The sequence below is a fragment of the Hemibagrus wyckioides genome, linkage group LG26 (genome assembly GCF_019097595.1).
Source record: "Hemibagrus wyckioides isolate EC202008001 linkage group LG26, SWU_Hwy_1.0, whole genome shotgun sequence".
Classification (NCBI taxonomy): Eukaryota; Metazoa; Chordata; class Actinopteri; order Siluriformes; family Bagridae; genus Hemibagrus; species Hemibagrus wyckioides.
The window spans coordinates 15,545,378-15,565,304 of NC_080735.1; the positions used below are offsets into that span (position 1 = coordinate 15,545,378).

The following is a 19,927-nucleotide window of genomic DNA, read 5'->3' on the forward strand; positions in this document are numbered from 1 at the left end:
AATGAAAAATGGATGCTTTAGAAGAGGCGCTCAACCAAATACTGGGTCTGTGCGGTAAAACCTCAACTACACATCCTACCGGGGAAGGCATTTTCAGGTGGACAAAAGGAAATCATTAAGAAAAGTTAGATTCTTCAGGCTGATTAAAGGAGCCATTAGAAAGGCAGCTACACACAATACTATACTTTTATTTAATTATTTTTTTTTTTTTTTATAAATGATGACTATTTGCATCATTACCAGTTCCTTAAATTTCTGTTATATGAAAGCTGATAAATGAATACTGTAAATTATATACTGCTACTTATCAAACATTTAAAATTACATATTTAAGGGACTGACAAAAAAACTTTGTAGAAAATACTGCCCGATCTTTGAGCGCTCAAGTTATTGCTGTGAAGAGTTTGACCTTAAAAGAGACGTGTTTAGAAAAAAAAACAAAAACCTAAAACATCACAGATGTCTTGCTTGTAAACTAATCCAAACTAAATAAGGGCCTTTTTTTGGTATATGTTTTCTTTGACTTCTTTAAAATGGGTTTTTCTTTTCTTTGACTGCTTGTTTGGTTAGATTATCATTCTTATCATTTGCTTGTATTTAAATATGGACCTAGAAATGATGCCAGAAAGGTCAACCTTCTGTTTATCTCTAATTTTAACAAGATTATGTTAAGAAAATGTACAGCTCGTGTGATTTTTCTGTCATTTCCTCCAAATTGTGCCACTCTTCTTCCAAATTTGGACTACTGCACGTGACTGTCACCAGATATAGGTCACTTTTTTTTTCTTTTCTTTTTTTGTTAAAAAGGATCGATCAGAACAGTAACTTAGACTCGATCAAGTATGTCTTTCAATTTGAAGAGTCGATGATTTTGTAACACACTACAGCATATTTCAGTGGCTAATAATGACGGATGAGAGAGAGAGAGAAAGAGAGAGATGGAGTGAGAGAAAGAGAGAGATGGGGAGAGAGAGAGAGAGAGATGGGGGAGAGAGAGAGAGAGAGAGAGAGAGAGAGAGAGAGAGAGAGAGAGAGAGAGACAGATGGAGTGAGAGATGGAGTGAGAGAGAGAGAAAGAGAGAGATGGTGTGAGAGAGAGAGAGAGAGAGAGAGAGAGAGAGAGAGAGAAAGAGAGATGGAGAGAGAGATGGGGAGAGAGATGGAGTGAGAGAGATGGTGTGAGAAAGAGATAGATGGAGAGAGAGAGAGAGAGAGAGAGAGAGAGAGAGCGAGAGAGAGATGGAGTGAGAGAAAGAGAGAGAGATGGAGTGAGAGAAAGAGAGAGAGAGAGAGAGAGAGAGAGAGAGAGAGAGAGAGGACTTCATGCTAGTCTTTTTTTTTCTAAGCAGTGGAACGCGCGAGCAGGGAATGATGGATACACACGTAAATGATGGATACATTTTCTTTCCTTTACTTCCTCATACACACTCCTCATCTCACACAGGTCACACTTGGCCACTGCCGTATCCCGAGTCCATTTCCGGGGCCCTGAGGGTTGGTGCGTGCGCCTTTGCGCTTGCTTTATGATCTTTTAATTTTCTCTTCTTTTCTCCCCGCGCTTCTCGACGTCACCAAAACACATTACACGTTGTCGGCGATATCGTCGCGCACGAGACCCCAAACATTCCGGTTTCACATTAATAAAGTGCGTGCCAGCGCGCTCTAACGAAAGCCCACTGTCTGATAATTAAAAACAACTTCCGGAAATCAGCAGTGCGCGGATTAGGGACGTGATGCATGTAATGGGGAGTCAAAAAGCATGAAAAAAAAATCCATGACTCTTCACGAGTTGTGCATATACATTAGACTGCGAAGAGAAAAAAAAACAACATTGGCACGCGCAACATGGGCATTTCAGTCCAATCGGAACGCGCGCTCTGGGTGAAGTTTTAAAAGGATTTCGCAGCTGGTTAACGGTGATGGAGTGAATGCGGCAATCTATTGGCTGTGGGCTTTGTAAATTTCACTCAGAGCAGTCCAATGGCAACTGAGAGAGCGAGAGAGTGAGGGGGAGAGAGAGAGTGAGCGAGAGAGAGAGAGGTCCAGCTTTGGTGTCTCTCCCTTTAATCTCTCCGTCTTTCTCTGTAGAGGCAACCTGAATGTCTGCATTTTAATGCACGAGCGCATTGCATTTATCCATCCGGATCAACCACGGTGACGCTTCTTTTCATCTCTTCATCGGACTGTTTGGATTGGATTTTTTTTAAAACCGGAGACCGCAGGATTTTTGGGGGGGACTTTGCTTTCTGTTCTGCTCTCGTTTGTTGCATGTTCCATGTTTGGCCATATCCCATGAAGTCTGTGCGCAGCTTTGGGAGAGTCCTGTGATGCAGATATTGCACAGGTAAGAGACATCACAGCGAATGTGTATGTGTGTGTGTGTATGTGTGTGTGTGTATGTGTGTGTGTGTGTATTTTTTTCTGATTTCTTTTTGCTTGACTGCTTTGTGCTCGTGCAGATTCCAGTTCTACCCTATACACGTCGAAAGGAGCTGTGCGGACATTTTTTTTTTTAAATTTGCGGGGAATATTTGCAAACCTGTTTTGTAAGACTGGGGATTGTGACAGACATGTATGCTCTAATGCCACTCTATGACTTGACTTTTAAATCTATCTCGCAGTCCTATTACCGAGTTCGTGTGTATTGGAACTGTTTATCCCGCGCGCGCGCCTGATAATGTGATGCACGGCTTTGCACCCCGTTTTTTTTATTTCTTTTTCGGGAAAAGGGCTTAAGAAAAAGTGCCAGAACAAATCCACAGGTTTAATTTACCACCATGACTTACCTGTGGCACTTTTTATTTATTTATTTTGTTTTATTTTGGAGTGTGACGTTATAATTTCCTGACAAGCTCGAGCTCCTTAGGTTATTGCCTGGGGTTAGGGGCAGTGGGGTATATGGATGATCAGGATGGGGGTAATAAAGCTACAAAGCAGTGGCATCTTTAATCGAAACTCGGAGGAAAACTCCAGGCACGTCTGCGTATTTTGGAAAAATCCAGAAATCACGAACACTTCCGGCTCGAGTCAGGAGTGTGACGTGAGTGTTTAATAACGCAACAAAAAAGCAAACGTTTCTCTCTGCTCTTTTCTGAAGATGCAGTGCGTCCGGTCAGGTCTGGTCTAACCCTCACCACTTTTTACACACACACACACACACACACACACACACAGTCCCGCACTAAGCCGCAAGGTGGTACTGTGGACATCTGCATAAGCAGCAAGGTGCGAACAGGGCGCGCGTTTAGAACCGCGCATGCGCGTTAACCTTGCTCGTCTACTAGCGCGTCTTCTATGTCGTCTGACTCATGATTATGCACAAAGCGTCATAAAAAATGACATTCCTCGAAATGTAGGCTATTGGTGTTGGTGTGCTGTATCACTGGATGAATGAAATTGAATGACACGACCTCCAACCTGACATTTTAGTAATGTGTTATTCTCGTGACTTGATTCGATTCCATGTGTGCCTCCCCTAGATAAAGTCTTATCTGCAGGTAGATGTGAGTCTGCGCACACGTATGGATCCCAGGAACAGCCGATTTACATGCCTGAGGAAATCTATCCTTACAAGCAGGCGATTGAGACCTATTGATTTCCAATCAGGTTGGCCTACAGCGGTGCAATTTCTTTAAACAACCGCACAGGGACCTGTCTTCTAGTGTGTGATTCTTAAATGTAAAGGCAGGCGATTCTTTAGCACCACAGCCTTCTGTCTATAAGGATCAATATTTATTTCCGTTCCATATCGCAGCAGGTGAAAGGTGCTCGATCTCCATCTCTCTTTCTCTCTCTCTCTCTCTCTCTCTCGTTCTGGATCTCCAGCAACACAGCACTATAGCGTCACCTTTGAATAAGTCCTCCTCTCTATTCACTCGTATCTCTCTAGGGTCCCTGTCCTCATTCTCTCAGTCGCTTGAAAGATGTGGAGGGTCCTCTGCTCAGGAAGAAAAATATCGAGCTGCCCATGTTGAATAGGTGATCATGTTGAGCGGGTACGTTTAGGGCAGTGCAACTGTCACATCCCTTCTTTAAAGTTCACCCAAAGGTCAACAGCAGTTTTTTTCCTTGCTTTGTTTCCTTCTTTCTCTGGTCCAGCTGGAAAATGGCTTACCTCGAGTGTGTGGCCGTGTCTCGCTCAACACTTGATCGGATCTCTGCCCCTCAGCCTTCTCCCAGATCTTTTCGAATAATTAAAATGCAAATGAAAACCCGTTACCTTCATTGAAATTCGTATGAGTTATCACGGACTATCACACGCAGACACAGAGTGAATGCTATCTTCTAGCTATTTTCACCCTCTCCCAGGCTTTTGGATGTGAGTTTTAAATGAGGGTAAAGGGTGTCACATCTGAGGCTTTTCTCTGATATCACAGGCTCGTTTCATTCGAGGATAAATGAGGCACTGAAGCAGGCCTTCTAGGCTGCCAGTGACACTCTCCAGACATCCAGGACTCAGAACACACACATATACTCATAGCTTTTAGTAGGTATCTAAATATTTAACTCTCAAAAAAGGGCACTTGGAACCTATCATCCTGAGGCTTAAACGATCAACAGATAATTTCCAAACAGCAGCTGCTCCAGCTGTGAATTTCCATATGAAGAGCAAGTATTCGGTTTTATGGTTTTAATGGCCTTTATTGTTGTGTTGTGTTAAAGTCGATGTATTTGAAGGTATTTATAATCGCCAAGTCTTTTTAAAAAATGTTTTAATTAAACATTAAGCCAAGAAACGTCTATTATTATTACTTTTGGTCATTTATTTAATTATCCAATATGGGGTTTCTCATTCAATTCGTGTATGCAAAGTTAAAACAAAAAAATTTAAAAAAAAAAAGAATATAGAAAGTATTGATTTCTAATATAAGATAATCAATCATGGTTTAGACAGACGAAGAAATAGTTTTTCTCAAGTTTTTCATGGCTATAAATAATGACAGCGCAGTTTCATTTAGACCTTTGCTGACCTTTCATAAATTTATTGTGAAACTGCTGTATTTAAATGGAAACCCAGATTCTGATATCTGTTATAACTGTTGATTGATGCATAATGCCCAAAACCCCCTTGCAGTCGTTATCAATCTTAGTTTCTTTGGCTTAGTTTCTTTTCGTTTTTACCTAGCTTTTACAGAGCAGTAGTTAAGATCTATGATCTTCTTCCATGAATTTTTAACTCGCTGTGCCAGACAGGTGCAAATAAACCATTTTTTTTTTTACCTGGAATACATCTTCCAAAGCTAGTTCAAAGCTTATCGATTCTTCTGTAGATGCTGGATGCCTCTAGACTTGGTAAAAAACATAGTGGAAATATTTTTACACTGTTTCTTTTTCTTTACTGCATTGGAAACAAATTACTGAACACTCTGGCCCTTCTGCCTGGATGGAAGCCGAGCTTGAGAAAGCTCCTGAAATTTTAGCTTATGATAATCATAGTATTCTTGAGGATAGGAAGACCAAAAGGATACCAGGATAACTGTAATATATCGTGAGAAAATCAACTTCGGCATCTGGTTTCTTTGTACCAGAGTTAATGGACCTAGCATAGCCTAAATAAGAAAATTTAAGACAAACTGTATAAAACAGTGGTATCTGATTAAACAAAAAAATTGTCATAAATATAAAATCTTTGGAGAATGCAGCAAACCTTATAAAAGCATTCTGTAGTTGTCTTGTTTCTACATTTGTTTAATGCTAGACATTTGAGCAAGCACTGTTTATGCTTCCTCTAGTAACCATTGGTATGATTGGTACTATATAGTAAAACATTTTGAGACGGAATGTCCCACGACGAGTTTCATTTAACGTTCGGATTTCAGTTAGTGCATTATAGCTGCCTTGCTTTGCTTGAGCACTCAACTTCTCATGAGAACTATTATCTTCCATCTGTTCAGATTGCTCTGCATGATGCAGTACTGCAGTTAACTTCGTTCCACACGTACGCTTTCTCGGAAAATCAGCATATGCTTTAGACCTTGTGCAGAAGATAATTCAAAAGGCACTGATCTGTGGTCACCTTTGAGGTTTCCAATGTTATAACGAAGGCTAGTATTCAGGCATTGGAACATGGTCTTGGATCACACCTCCAGGGGACTGCAGATTCTTGTCTCGTTCTCAGAACTCAAAAGTCATTAAGGCTGAAGAACAAAAGTCCATGTGACCCCCTACCTCTATAAATCCAATCCGATAATGTGAATCAAATGTGCATGATTAATTCATCTACTACTGGAGAGTTGAAACTCATAAGTGATAAATTGTACAATGTACAAAGTAGAAATGAAAAGTTCCTAAAAATGGGTAAAGGTTGGCAGGTCTGAATCCATCCTTGAGACACCTGACCATGTTGTAGCATTACCATTTCTCCTAACTAAAACTAAGAGGTCCAAACCTGTTCCAGCATGACAATGCCTCTGTGCTTAAAATGAAATGCATGAAGCAATATTTTTGGGCTCTGTGCAGGCCACTCAGGTTTTTCCAGAGCAACCTTGGCGAAGCATGTCTTTATGGACCTTGCTGTTTGCGCACAGTGGAATTGTCATGGCTCAACACCTTTGGAATGAACTGGAAGGTCAGGTGCACTCCAGGCCATCTCTTCTGACATGAGAGGTGCCTGACCTCTTGGGGCTTCATTGGCATTTCCCATAGCCATGCTCTAAAATGTAGTAAAAAGCATTCATACCTAGAATAGTGAAGGTTGTGATAATAATATAAAGAGGGGTTAAATATTGAAGGGGACGTTCAACAGGCACATTATGGTAGGGTATGGTGTCCACATACTTCTGGCTATATATATATATATATATGTTGAAATGTTACTTCCTTTCCTTGAACACAGCCATATTTATATCTCCTGATGAGCTGTCTGTCGATCTAAAGATCTAGAGTTCGAGCCATGTCTAAGCAGTGTGGCAGACTAATAGCCTTTCATCATTAAAGTAAGATGGAAGCCTCCTTAGCTATAAATCCGTAATTAGTGATCTTGGTGAACTTCTAATTAAAGGGATGACTAATGGATATCAATGGGAGGGTTACTGCAGAAGTGAATGAAAGGGGAAAAAACTGACTGGACATCTTAATTTCCCATTCAAATGTTCAAGCTTGGAGAGTAAATGAATCATAGTTAGACTTTCCAGGGTGGATAAGTAACCTTTTTGATTGCCCCAGTTGTAGCAACTGTGAAACAGATCGATTGTGTTTTATGGTTACGTTGCAACTATTTCACATCTAACTGGATATTTGATCCTCATTTTTCTAGACTGCTTACAAATTGTAGGGATCTGCAATGAGAATCATATTTCAAAATGGTAAATCCCATTTTCAACTCCAATCATGTGAGCTGACTCGCAACTGCTGTGCTGAGTGTGCATATACATTGCAGGCTTACTGTCTGGTTTGACTTGAAGTTCGACATGAGGGATTTCAACTGTGCTGTGTTTGTCAGTGTCAGAAAGCATGAATTTTAATGGATTGTACTGTTTGTCCTGCAGGCAAACCATTGAAGATGGAGTGAAGAGTGGAAAGTAGTTACACTGGAAGACAGCCAAGAAGACGGAGCTACCTTTTTTTTCTTTCCATTAAAGTGTAGCCGTTTGACAGATTTAAAGCTACCACACCAAACAAGATCCGTTTCCTTGGGATGGGGGGTTCTAGTGTTGGTGATGTGATTGGAGGGTGTCTTGCTTATAAGCTGCCCATCATAGCCTGAGACAGGAGTTTCAAATCATCTGGCCAGGTGGGATTATAAGACCGTAGATACCACCTTCTTCTCCCCAACCTCAGGTGGACCATGTCACGGCAAGGAGGAACCACATGGATACCTACAACCATGGTCCAGCCATTTGTCAGTCTACACCGAATCTCTTGGATTGTAGCAGTGGTAGCTTCTTGCTTAGCAGTGGCCCAGGGGCAACAGTATCCAGTTGTCACTACAAACTACGGCAAGTTGAGAGGCTTAAAAACGTCGCTGCCCAATGAGATTTTGGGACCTGTGGAACAGTACTTGGGGATTCCCTACGCTCTGCCACCCACAGGCGAGAGGAGGTTTCAGCCTCCAGAGCCGCCCATGTCTTGGCCGGGGATTCGAAATGCCACTCAGTTCGCCCCAGTGTGTCCCCAGTTTCTGGAAGACCGCTTTTTACTCAATGATATGTTACCTGTATGGTTCACTGCAAACTTGGATACAGTGGTAACCTATGTGCAAGACCAAAGTGAAGACTGTCTATACCTGAACATCTATGTGCCCACTGAGGATGGTATGTCACTTTTGTCTTTTTTTCTTGACTATTATTAAAAGAATTGTTTGTTAGATTCATCCCTGTAAGGTATTTGATTTCCGAAAACTTGGTTCGCTCCATTCAAGCCACCATGGCAACAGATTCTGCAGAATTCAGTCTCACAATGTACCAAAAATATAGATACCAGAACACTGAAAGGAAAAAAAATAATAATCAAACTCCAGAGCCCCCACAAAGCATTTGGCTCAATGGCAAGGGAGCTGGTTGTGCTGTCTGCTGAGGCTCTCAAAAGAGATCTTAACAGTATTGATTTTCTTCAGTTGAAGCTCAGGCAGAGTGAGATCTATTTTACACCAAATATCTTTTCAAAGGTGGATACTTGCTTGGTGCTTATCTGGGTGTGGCACATGATATGCACAATATGATATCTAGTTAGTTGGTGCGAATGTTAAAGAAAACTGCAGTTTCAACATTTCTCATATGCAGTGAGGTGTTTTTAAATTGAAAATAAACTTTACCTGGAAACACACAGCACAGATGTCTACTGAATTTACTCAAATAAGTGATAACGGACAAAAGACAAGGGATATAAGTGAGTAACACACATTAATAATGCAATAACATTTGACAGATTCTGCAGTCATTTCCATCTTGATGATGTATTGTTATGGTCCCATTAATTAGGAGGGATATCTGATGAGATCATTTTGTGTCAGGGACTCGAATTTTTTAACCATGTGGAAGGCCTGCATGACTCAGCAGGCATGAAATAACCTTCCTGCTATTGGTCTTCTGCTTACTAACAAAGATGGTGCAGATAGCTGAGTGGTTAAGAGTGCTGACTAGCAACTGGAGGGCTGCCACTTTGATTCTGGCTGGGCAAATAAGTATGCACCATATACCAGTGCAGTGGGGCTGCAGGAAATAAAGTCATTGCCTTCTTAGTGCAGGATATTATTATGCCCTTTGCAGCCACTGAGGCTTTGAGTGAGGCTCTTAAAATTGCAACAGTGTTACAGTCACTTCTTTCCAGCAAGGTTCAACTATAACTTTGAAATAATGGGGAAAGCCTGAATAAATGAAATTCTAAGAGGTACTTAAAAAAAACTACCGGAGAGTCACTGTACATCTCGATTCGATGAAAACCCTGAAAGGTTCTGCACAGTTAAAGCTATATTTAAGTGCCTCATCAAACCCTGTAGCTTAGTATCAACGGACACTTGTATTACGGATGTAACTGAATACGAATATATTATATAGGGTGAACAGATAATATATTTCATATGGTCTAGATACAAAGACAGGTTTCAATTGTTTTTTTGTTAGAATTCTTGCCAGAAAGCTCCAAAGAGCATCGGCTTGATAGTAGAGCTTGATACTTTTTCCATTTGTGAAGGTGTGTGTATTAACATTTACAGTTCATATTTTGGGAAATAGAGCTAATTATATTTATTAGAAAATATAACAGAAATAATAACTTTGTGAGCAGGATTTGAGCAATAATAATGAGAAGAATAAGAATAATAACATTTCCCATTTCTAGTTTGTAAATTTGAGTGAAGTAGCTGAGGTTAAGGAACTGTCAAAGCCAAAATTCTCACACCATGATGACAGTGCTGTCTATTTTTTTCTGGTGTTGGCATACTGGTAGATTTTGGTTGAAGGCCACACCCACTTTGGGATTAAACCCAAATCTTGATATGGATATCTACATGATTTAAGACCACACCCACTTTGGGATTAAATCCAAATCCAGATTTGGATATCTAGAGCATGATACAGATACAGATACAGATAGTGGTCCTGTGTTACACTGCTAATATACAGTATACTGGAAGTGTTCCAGCTCTGAGTCGGCGCATCGATCATGCATTAGCTCTGCTAACTTCACCTTTTGAAATTCCAAGTAATGTCAAAACATCTTGCTCCTTCAAGATAAACTGGAGCTTGATCCAGATTCGAAATAAGCTGTTGTTGCAACCTGAAAGAAAGTACAAGGAGTACAAGGCTAGCATGGTAAACCGGGTTCAACTCCAAAGGTTGCTGTTACGATATGAAAAAAAATGAATACAATTTTTCAAATATTAGTGTGTATTATGTTAAATCATGTACACAAGCCACATGACACTTGTTTGGTTTAAATGCTGAAGTTGTCAGTTTTGCGAGGAAAAGTTTTTAAAAAATGTACTTGCATTTATAATGTCCTGTATTTTGCACCTTGATGTAAAAAAAACCCCCACAAACTGCATATTGCACATTAAGGCAAACAGAGAAGATGAAACCCAATCCGCCAGAGCCCCTGTTAGTCAATCAGCTTGCATGGTTTCAAGTTTGCACAGTGTTTTTGTACACAAGTTTGCACAGTGTTTTTGTTTTTTTACTGAATCATAGCCTTATTGTCTTGCAGATTGGTGATGCTCTCTAGGCTATTTAGCAATTTGTTTGTTCATTCGTGCATTTTTCCGTTACATTAGAAACGGTAGAGAAGAGAAACGAAGGACCCGAACCTAATCCTTTATGCAGCGAGCAACGTGAAAGTGGAGGGACAGTTTATTTCATCGGGAATTAATCAGAATGAAAGCCTGAGCGTGGGCGGGGCGTGTTCTGGGTGAGGAGACAATGCCGCAGCGGGCTCCTCTCCATTCTTTAATTGCGAGCATTCGCTGTGTCCGCTCTCCATCGGGCAGTCATTCAAAACAAGCCATTCACAGAGGCAGAGGGGGAAATAGGAAAAGAGCAGTTCTGATAAATCACCGCTTGTTACCTCCAGCAAGCGCCGACATAAGTCCCCCCTCCACCCCCACCCCCACTCAGCGCTCCCCTCCGATGGCATAATAGCCGCTTTGTGTAAATACTGAAACAGAGCTTGTATGAAGAATCTCCACGGGATGGAAATGCTAGATGTCATGGAACAGTATGTGGTTCCCATATGGAACAGACTCAGATAGTTATCCCTATTATGTGTAATTATTACAACCCCCTTTGCAGATCAGTGGCCATGTGGTTATCACTGCTGTGATGCTGAAGCCGCATCGATTCCTATTTCTTTATGTTTAGTCTAGCTAGTGATTGGACACAAGAGTAAAAATAGTTTTAACCACCTGATCAGTTTGAAAAGTGGATTCTTTCACCTTTCACTTTCAATATTACATTGATATAAAATATGAATCAGTGGCATGGTGGTGTCACTTATCTATGACTTTTATTGAGCATGAGACACAGTTTGGTTGTTGGCCTGCAGTAATAATCGATCTGTGCAAAGGCAGGGGTGTCATTACTTTAAATCTTTCCGATTGGGCATTGCTTAGTGGGGTAATATTTAATAGTAATCTCTTACACAGGTTTCACCAAGCTGTTATACCCTATGCAGAGACAGTGTTTTAGCTTTTAGTCATATAATAATAATAATAATAATAATAATAATAATAATAATAATAATAATAATAATAATGCATAGGTTTATTTTCTCAATATCACTAAATCATTTACCTTTTTTGTGTTCAAGTACACAGCTAGGCTTTTTTATATATCTGAACCCTGCTGAATTCTCGCTTCTGATTGGCCAGAAAGTGTTGATTCATTTTCTAAAACAGCAGCTCTGACATTAGTTCCAGCTCCAAATGAATGTATACACTTGTTCTAATATGTTATTCTTTCTGTAGTAACAGCTTACAAGGTGACTTCCAAATTTGTCATGTAATCTAACATAATAATAGATTTTTAAACCAGTGTTGTCATTTAACAAGGAAAATCTGTATAATCACGATGGTGACATTTTCTTAAACATGATATTAACGTAACATTTTCTAAGTCTTAGTTGCAGAGAACTTAGCTGATTCTTGTTCGCATGACAAGCTGCTTATTAACTTACAGACATGTATCATGTGCGTGATAACAGGTATTTGTTTCACAGACGTTCAACAACATAAAATGTAAATATAAATGGACAGAAAGTATTGACGTTTTGAAATAAATACAAAATCAGCAGCAAATCGGTGTGGTAAAAGAGGAATGAAAGAGATGTGCTATTATAGGAAAATGTAAAAAAATAAAAAAAAACCTGTAATAATAGAACATGATCAACCCTCATACATGGTCCTATTTTCTCTATACCACAGGAGTCAATTGGGCAAATTACAGGAATAATTGTTCACTCATGGACAATCTCTGTAGTATCAAGGGTGAAGTGAGCATTTATTGTTTTCTGAAAGGCTTATTATTGCAGATACAGATATACACGCTGACGGATATAGACACATAACCATGACACCCAGTTGTGCTTGTTGAAGATCCTGTTTCAAAAGCAAGGGCATTAATAAGGAGCTTGCTGCTTTAACACTCTATAACCACACTTCTGAAAGACTTTCCATTACATTTTGGATGACTTTTTTTTTTTCTCCATCCAGCCACAGGAGCATCAGTAAAGCTGGGTATTGTTGCTGGACAATACCTAAGGTGCAGTTTTCCTTTAACATCACATCCCGAGGTGTTTTATTCCTCTTATACCACAGCAAAATGCCATTTCATCCAAAAGGTGTTAAATTGGGTTGAGTCAGAGTCAGGGCTCTGTGGTGGATCTGACATTGTGTATAAATAGTCATCATCATGCTGGAACAGGTTTCAAGTGAAGGGAAAGCTTCATGCTATAGCATTCAATGACTTCCTAGATAATTCTGTGCTTTCAACTTAATGGATGTAAGGGTCAGGTGTCCACATACATTTTGGCCATATAGTGTCATTTTGAATTCTTGGTGACCTTAGATATGGTTATGGGATTTTTGCCATGCCCTGAAAGCAGACAGAATTCATTTCCTGAAGTCTTGATTGTTTAGTGCCTTACTGAGTTTGATGAGTCAATCCTGTTAGGTGTTAAATATATCCAAGAGCTCTTGGATTGACTGGAAACAGAGATGTATGGCCTGAAGCAGGGGAATGTGTTGCAGTGATAAGATGACCGAGGCAGAAGAGAAAGAGGGTGTTGAGTCCTGTCTCTGACAGAAAACTAGTGGCGTGTAAGCTGTGGCAATGAAATGTCCAAGAGCCAGGCTATGAAACGAGGGAAACATGCACACACTCTCATACACAGAGTCTGTGTTAACCTAGCAGTTCCTCTAAGTCCTGTGTGTTTTAATGATTATTATTCATTGACTGAGAGTACTGCTAATAAATTTCTCCGTTTCCAGTAATTCCTCTCTCTCAGACGCCACCGAGACATCATTATACCCCTGTGACTGATGCTTCCCTGTAGCACGCCGTCATCCTGCTTTAATTATCAGCATAAATAAATAGTGACTTTTGATCGATATGTCCTAGATCAATACGTTCATGGCGCAAAGTAAGCTGCACCTCTCTGACGCATATCGACATAACCGATAATGGTGCAGACATTGTTACTGAGTCATCTCTCTCCCCGTCTCATGATGTCAAGGTCTGCAGCCACAGTCTGGCATGCTGTGTAAATTCATTCATCTCAGACGTGTCAATCGTCCTGAACATGTTTTAGCCCAAATGTACAACCAGCTGAACTCCATCAGACATTGGAAGCAGTGAAAGTATCAGTAATGTTCTTCTCAGTGACTCATATGCCATCCTAACGGCATGGAATGATGGGAAAGCAATATTAAATGGTGACCGCTTCCTCTCTCATTCTGTTGTTCATGCAGATGTTGGCTGAGTCACAGCAAGACTAAGATGATGAAATTCAGACGGATTATTTTTTGAGCTTTGCAGATGCATGTTAGAGATGCCAAATTCCTCTTGAAATTTTGTTCTAGTATTTAAATCCAATCAGCCATAACTTTATCAGTCCCCCTTGTACTGCCAAAACAGCTCTGACCCATCGAGGCATGGACTCTACAAGTCCTCTAAGGGTGTGTTGTGATATCTGGCACCATGATGTTACCAACAGATACTTTAAGTCCTGTACTGTAAGTTGTGGCCTAGATGGATCAGATTTTTTTGTCCAGCACATCTCACAAACGATCGATTTGACTGAGATCTGGGAAAATTTGGAGGCCAAGTCTCAAACCATTCCTGAACAGTTTTTGCACTGTGGCAGAGTGCATTATCCTGCTGTGTTATATGCAGCAAGCTCTGATGCACTGTGTGTTTTGTGACCCCTTTCCATCAGAGCCAGCAATAACTATTAAAGCAATCTGTAGCCCTTCTTCAGTAGCTTATACGCATTAAGAAGCCTTGGGTGACCATAACCCTGTTGCTGATTCACTGGTTGCCTTCCTTGGACCACTTTTGGGAGGTACTATCCATTTATTTACATCTAGATTTATGGCATTTGGCAGGTACTCTTATCCAGAGTGACTTACATTTATCTCATTTTTATAAAACTGAGCAATTCAGGGCCCGACAGTAGCAGTTTGGCGGACCTGGGATTCAGACTCACAACCTTCCAATCATTATTCCAACACCTTAACCACTAAGCTACCACATCCCTGGGAACCGGGAACACCCTACAAGACGTGCTGTTTTGGAGATACTGTGACCCTGTCAGCTAGCCATTGCAATCTGGCTCTTGTCAAAGTCACTCACATCCTTACACTTATCCATTTATCCTGCTTCCAACACATCAATTCAGAGAACTGAATAATGTAGCCCACCTCTTGACAGGTGCCATTGTAACAATATAATCAATGTAATTCACTTCACCTGTCAGTGGTTTAATATTATTGCTGATCGGTGTGTGTGCTAACATCAGGTAAAGCATGGAAGTAAATATCACTTCATTTAAAACTTTAATAGTTTCAAATAATTTTTATTTGCCTGAACTACTGTTTAGAAGACATCACCATATCAATAATTATTCACATTATTGCAAAAATCAATTTATGTGTAACATCTGCTATACCAGTACCTTCAAAGATACTTGTGACTATACAAATGATAATGACTTTTTTTCAGTTGTCATTTCCTCCCAAAAGTTATTGAATAATTGTCACCAATCTAGGCTAACACTTGTTATCAAACAAGTTGTTAGCAAATCTGGCTGCTAGTTCTAATCACACAGTGCTAGCTTATTCGCTAGCTTATGTACATTATGTAATGTAGTAATTAGCCTAATTTTTGCCTGGTGTAGTTAGACTAAAAACTAAGATGGGCCTGTTAAGAAACTAATAAAGTCAAATAGTTTCTGAAGAAATAACAATGGCTAATCTCGCCAGTTAGTTGGCTGATGGTATCAGGGTGCTGAATTTAGATAGCTTAGTAAAAGATTTAACTTCTTTAATTTACGGCCTAAAAGACACACTGGTGATAGAAAAAAAAGGATTGCTGGCATGGCTAAGATAAAAACTGTAATTTGGTATAGACTAAACTAAAAAAAAAAAAAAAGACCAATTAAGCAATGGTGCTAGAAAACGTTGTTGTGGTATACGGTATTTTTTTTTATTAGCACAGAAACTTGATGTACAGCCCTGAGTGTTTAGCAATTTGGGGTAAATATTTTATTAAAAAATACTTGCAAGGATATCTGAATTTAGCATTAGCTCACACCGAGACTAGGACCTGCCATTTTCTTCACTATTTAAGTCTTGTTACACTACTGTGACACTTGTTTTTGGTATTAGCTGGCAGCCGGATATAATTATTCCGGATTAGGTCATGGACAGAGCACAGGGAGTTTTGCTTTGCTAACCTTCCTCTCATTAGGGCCTAGCAAAGATGCTAATTAACTAAATGTCTGTCCTGTGTTGTTGTCCACATTTGGAACGACTTGATGATCAAAAGATGATTCACTGGTTGAACATATGAATGAATATTTATAGCGTTTACTTCAGTTCAGTCCATCTGTGGCTTGTTTTCATGACTGAAATGATGACAGAAAAAAGATACAAAAAGACTAATAAACTAATTTGATAAATGTAAGGACAGGAATGTTGGAGCTTCTGTACTAACCCTAATTTCAAGTTATTGAATAAGACACTAGTTTTTTATTAATACATACATACATTTCAATCAAGGCATGTTTAACATGAAAAGCAGCTCATCCTAACTGAGAAAGAAAAAGTCCCTGGGATGACACGAGGTAGAAACCTTGAGATAAAAAGGGAACTCGTCCTCGTCCTCTCTGGATGACATTAGAGAATAAGATTATGGCTCATTCCTTCTGTAAAATTGTATACTATAAAGGTACAACATGTGTTGAACAGGACAGGACCCTTTATGATTACAGCAGCAGGTACAAATTTACAGTATCCAGGTGAGACTATCCACTGAAGCTTTGGATACCGATGTTGGACTATCCATTGATTTCTTACCAAATATTTAATTGTATTTTGGGCATTTTTTAAAAATAAAAACAAAAAAGAAAACCGTGCTATTCTTAAAAGTCTGTTCCCCATTTATCCCCTGTGTTATTTTTCTCCTGTTGTCGACAGTAGGAGCCAACACTTACAATCAACGTGCTGATTTCACCAATAATGAGGGTGGCGAAGACAAAGGTATTTTTTCTGTCTTTTTCCCCTTATTTTAAAAAGCAAAAAAACAAAAACAAAAAAAAAAAAAGAAATAAAAACGAAAGTCGACTCCATGAAGCCTGATACACATGCATGAGAACGAAACTTTGTATTTTTTTGGTTTGGGTTTCCCTGATTTCCCATACCTGAGATGCGTATTTGCATCTTTCGCCTTTTTTCCTTCTTTTTTTTTAATCCTCTTTCCTTTTTGGACATACTTAGCACAGAGTCGGAGGACTGTGTAACAGTATGAAACATATCTATATATCTTTAAATATCTATATATCTTTAAATATATATATATATATATATATATATATATATATATATATATATATATATATATATATATATATAACATGCTGAAAAGTATTTAAAAATGTAAGGCCGGGTTCGCCTGTGAGAACAAAATTAACCAAATAACAAATTTCTATATTTATATACAGCTTTAGCAGTCTAAAAGACAGTCCCTTCCCCTGGTGCTTTAAAGTAACAAGTCGTTCCTCTCTAAAGTCTGCATGCCTTTTCTCTTTACTTCCTCAGAGAAATTCTGTTGTATTGTTTCCCCCCTTTCTTTCATTGCTCGTCGAAGCATGAACACTAACCTGTGTGTTTTGACGATGGGAATCTATTCATTCGTAACTCCTGCCACAATCCGTGTCCTATAAATGTGTTTTCTGGCCGTAATATTAACAGCTCGCACCTTTGCATGGCTCAATTCTTGGACAGTCAGCATTCAGACAGTATGAGATAGGGTAATAGTACCAAGGTTTGTGAGTTCAAGTACCAGAACTACTACATAAGAGCAACCATTGCATTTTGGGGAAAAAAGCCGTTGCCAAACATAAACATTCTATGAGTGTAGTCTGGGTTTTCCATCCCATCCCACAACAATGGAGGTTGTTTGCCAATTATAACAGGTGATTTGGTAATTGAAGACTTGACATACGATCACTTGTGTAAATGTTTACCTTTGCAAATAGGTGGCCATAATGCTACCTTTGCTAATGAAGGCCATAAAGGTGCATATGTTTTGTCTGCTTTTGTCTGTACCATTCACATATAAGTAAACCTAGTCATATGAGGTCTTTTTTTTGCACACAAATTGAGCTCCTCTTGAGCTTCTCCCCAGGGTTTTTGTACACACATTTTATATGTGGACTACAGTAAAGGCAAATGAAGGCTACTCCTGCTGCATGAGTGTATTAAGTTGTATGTCAGTAAGACAGGCTGAACCTTTAGCTACTCTCTATTTATGACATTTTCTATCTTTATAATATTTGTGAAAGGACTATTTTTTTAGAAATATCCATTGAAATAAAAAGAAAGAAAGGAATAAAACATGACAGGGCATTTTGTTACAGGAAAATTCTCAAAGATAGATACAGATGCAGCTGTAATGTTAAACCCAAAAGTCATGAAGACTGTCTTATGGTGGAAAACTTTAAGATACATCTTTATGTTTAACTGACACTGGAAAATATGCTCGCTTACGCTTACGCACACACACACACACAAGCCTTCACCATATCTTTTTAAATGTACATTCTGCTGTTATAGACAATGAATCAGCACCTTATGACCAATCACAGTTGAGAATTGCTGGATGTTACTTTGTGAACGTTACCTTACATTTGCAATAATAACTGAGATGTTGAATAGTTTATAAAATGTATGATTGTGGTATTAGGCTAGTATTTGGGCTGGTTTTGTTTGGCCACTGGGCTGCATATGTTAGACAGACCTGGCAACCCTGCAGTTGGATGCTTTTTTTAATGGAAAATACTGTAAGCAGTAGTAGAAACTAGAATTGTAATGTATTAAGTCAAATGTGAAATCATTTGACTTTGACATATTTTTGATGTAGTACATTATACATATCTGTATTTTATGCCTGCATCCTTCTAAAAAAAACCTTCTGAAAAGGATTACAAAACCAGGTCTAGTATTAGGCTGGAAAATATACCCACACTTGTAAAGCACAGCCAGAGCAACATTTTAACCTTCCATAACTCGCTAATGGAAATCGGTCAAACAGGCATGTGCAAATTTACTGCACTGTAGAGTAGATTCGTTTAGTAACCAGAACCATTGTAATCCCCCACAGAACCAAATGTCTGGGTGAACCCTGGTTTCTGAAATGCATTTAAACCCCAGTGGTTTGCAGAAAGGCACAATTCATTTTCTCTGACTACATCTGTATCGGCAATGGCGGCTGTATCGGCAGTGGCGTTGAATTACTTGGTTCCCTCAAGGCTTTAGCTTTGCCATTCAGAGCTCCACTACTGGAGGGCCAATCTCATTAATGCACACGAGATCCTTCTAGGTTTAGTTGTGAAAGAGTATCTAAAAGCCTTCATTTTGTCATTTGCTTTGTTTCATTCTTTTTTTCTTTTTTTTTTCTTTTTATCCCTGTATTGCCTTTGAGAAAGTTATGCCGCAAAGAAAGACCTCGTTTGAAAATTAATGGCCACGAGAGGACTCGTTTGAAAATTAACGAACGAAAGGAACCTGCCTGGAAGCGGCTTCTTTAATTGGTTTACATGCAGATTGAATGGGAGGCCTGAAGTGTTTACTTTAATGGCTTTATTACAAATTGACATCAGACTAACAAACTCTCAAAGATAGAGGCCAGGCAAGATGATATCAATAGCGGTGCCAGCTTCTGTCCATAGGCCATGCTTGACTTGTTTGATGAGGAAGTGAAATCCAACTGGCAATCATTTATTTATGATGGCTGAAATTGCTGTAGCAGCTAAAGACCTATGAAGGGAATTACAGCTTAGCAAATCTCGTATTAGTATTACAACTGTTGCAGTTTCTCAGTATGGCAGTTACTGCTGAACAGGTGGACCAGGAAGCTAGCATTTGCACAACTGGAGCATCAGCAATCTCTGCATGGCCACTAACAGCCATTTTCATCCATCCTCTACTAACACTTTGTGAACTGCTGAAATGGATGGAAAATTCAGATGACCCTACTCTGTCTTTCTCCCGTTCTGGCCATATAAAGATGAGTAATGTGTGTGGTGCCATACAGCCCATGGGGGAATATATTATCCCCCTCAGGCTGTCCTGGCAATGATGAATGTACACGGCGCAAGCGCTGCAGAGTCACCCCCCTGCTCACTCCTTCATTATGACTCCTCTTTCTTGCCTTCTCTCTCACATAATGCCATCAGAGCAAAGGAGTATGGGAACTGATGACACTGGAACTCAGTGGGA

At 39.5% G+C, this 19,927-nt stretch overlaps 1 protein-coding gene across 2 annotated transcripts in view; it reads left to right on the forward strand.

Annotated features, from left to right (window-relative positions):
• The first annotated feature begins 1,982 nt into the window (after window positions 1-1,982).
• nlgn4xa (neuroligin 4 X-linked a) overlaps window positions 1,983-19,927 on the forward strand; it is an 81,930-nt gene continuing 63,985 nt past the window's right edge. Inside the window, exons 1-3 of one of the 2 annotated variants that reach the window (XM_058380885.1) lie at window positions 1,983-2,344; window positions 7,488-8,252; window positions 16,625-16,687. In XM_058380885.1, coding sequence (XP_058236868.1) covers window positions 7,787-8,252; window positions 16,625-16,687 — 529 coding nt within the window. In that variant the 5' untranslated portion in view covers window positions 1,983-2,344; window positions 7,488-7,786. The remainder of the gene's footprint in view (window positions 2,345-7,487; window positions 8,253-16,624; window positions 16,688-19,927) is intronic. The other variant, XM_058380886.1, reaches the window with a different exon arrangement.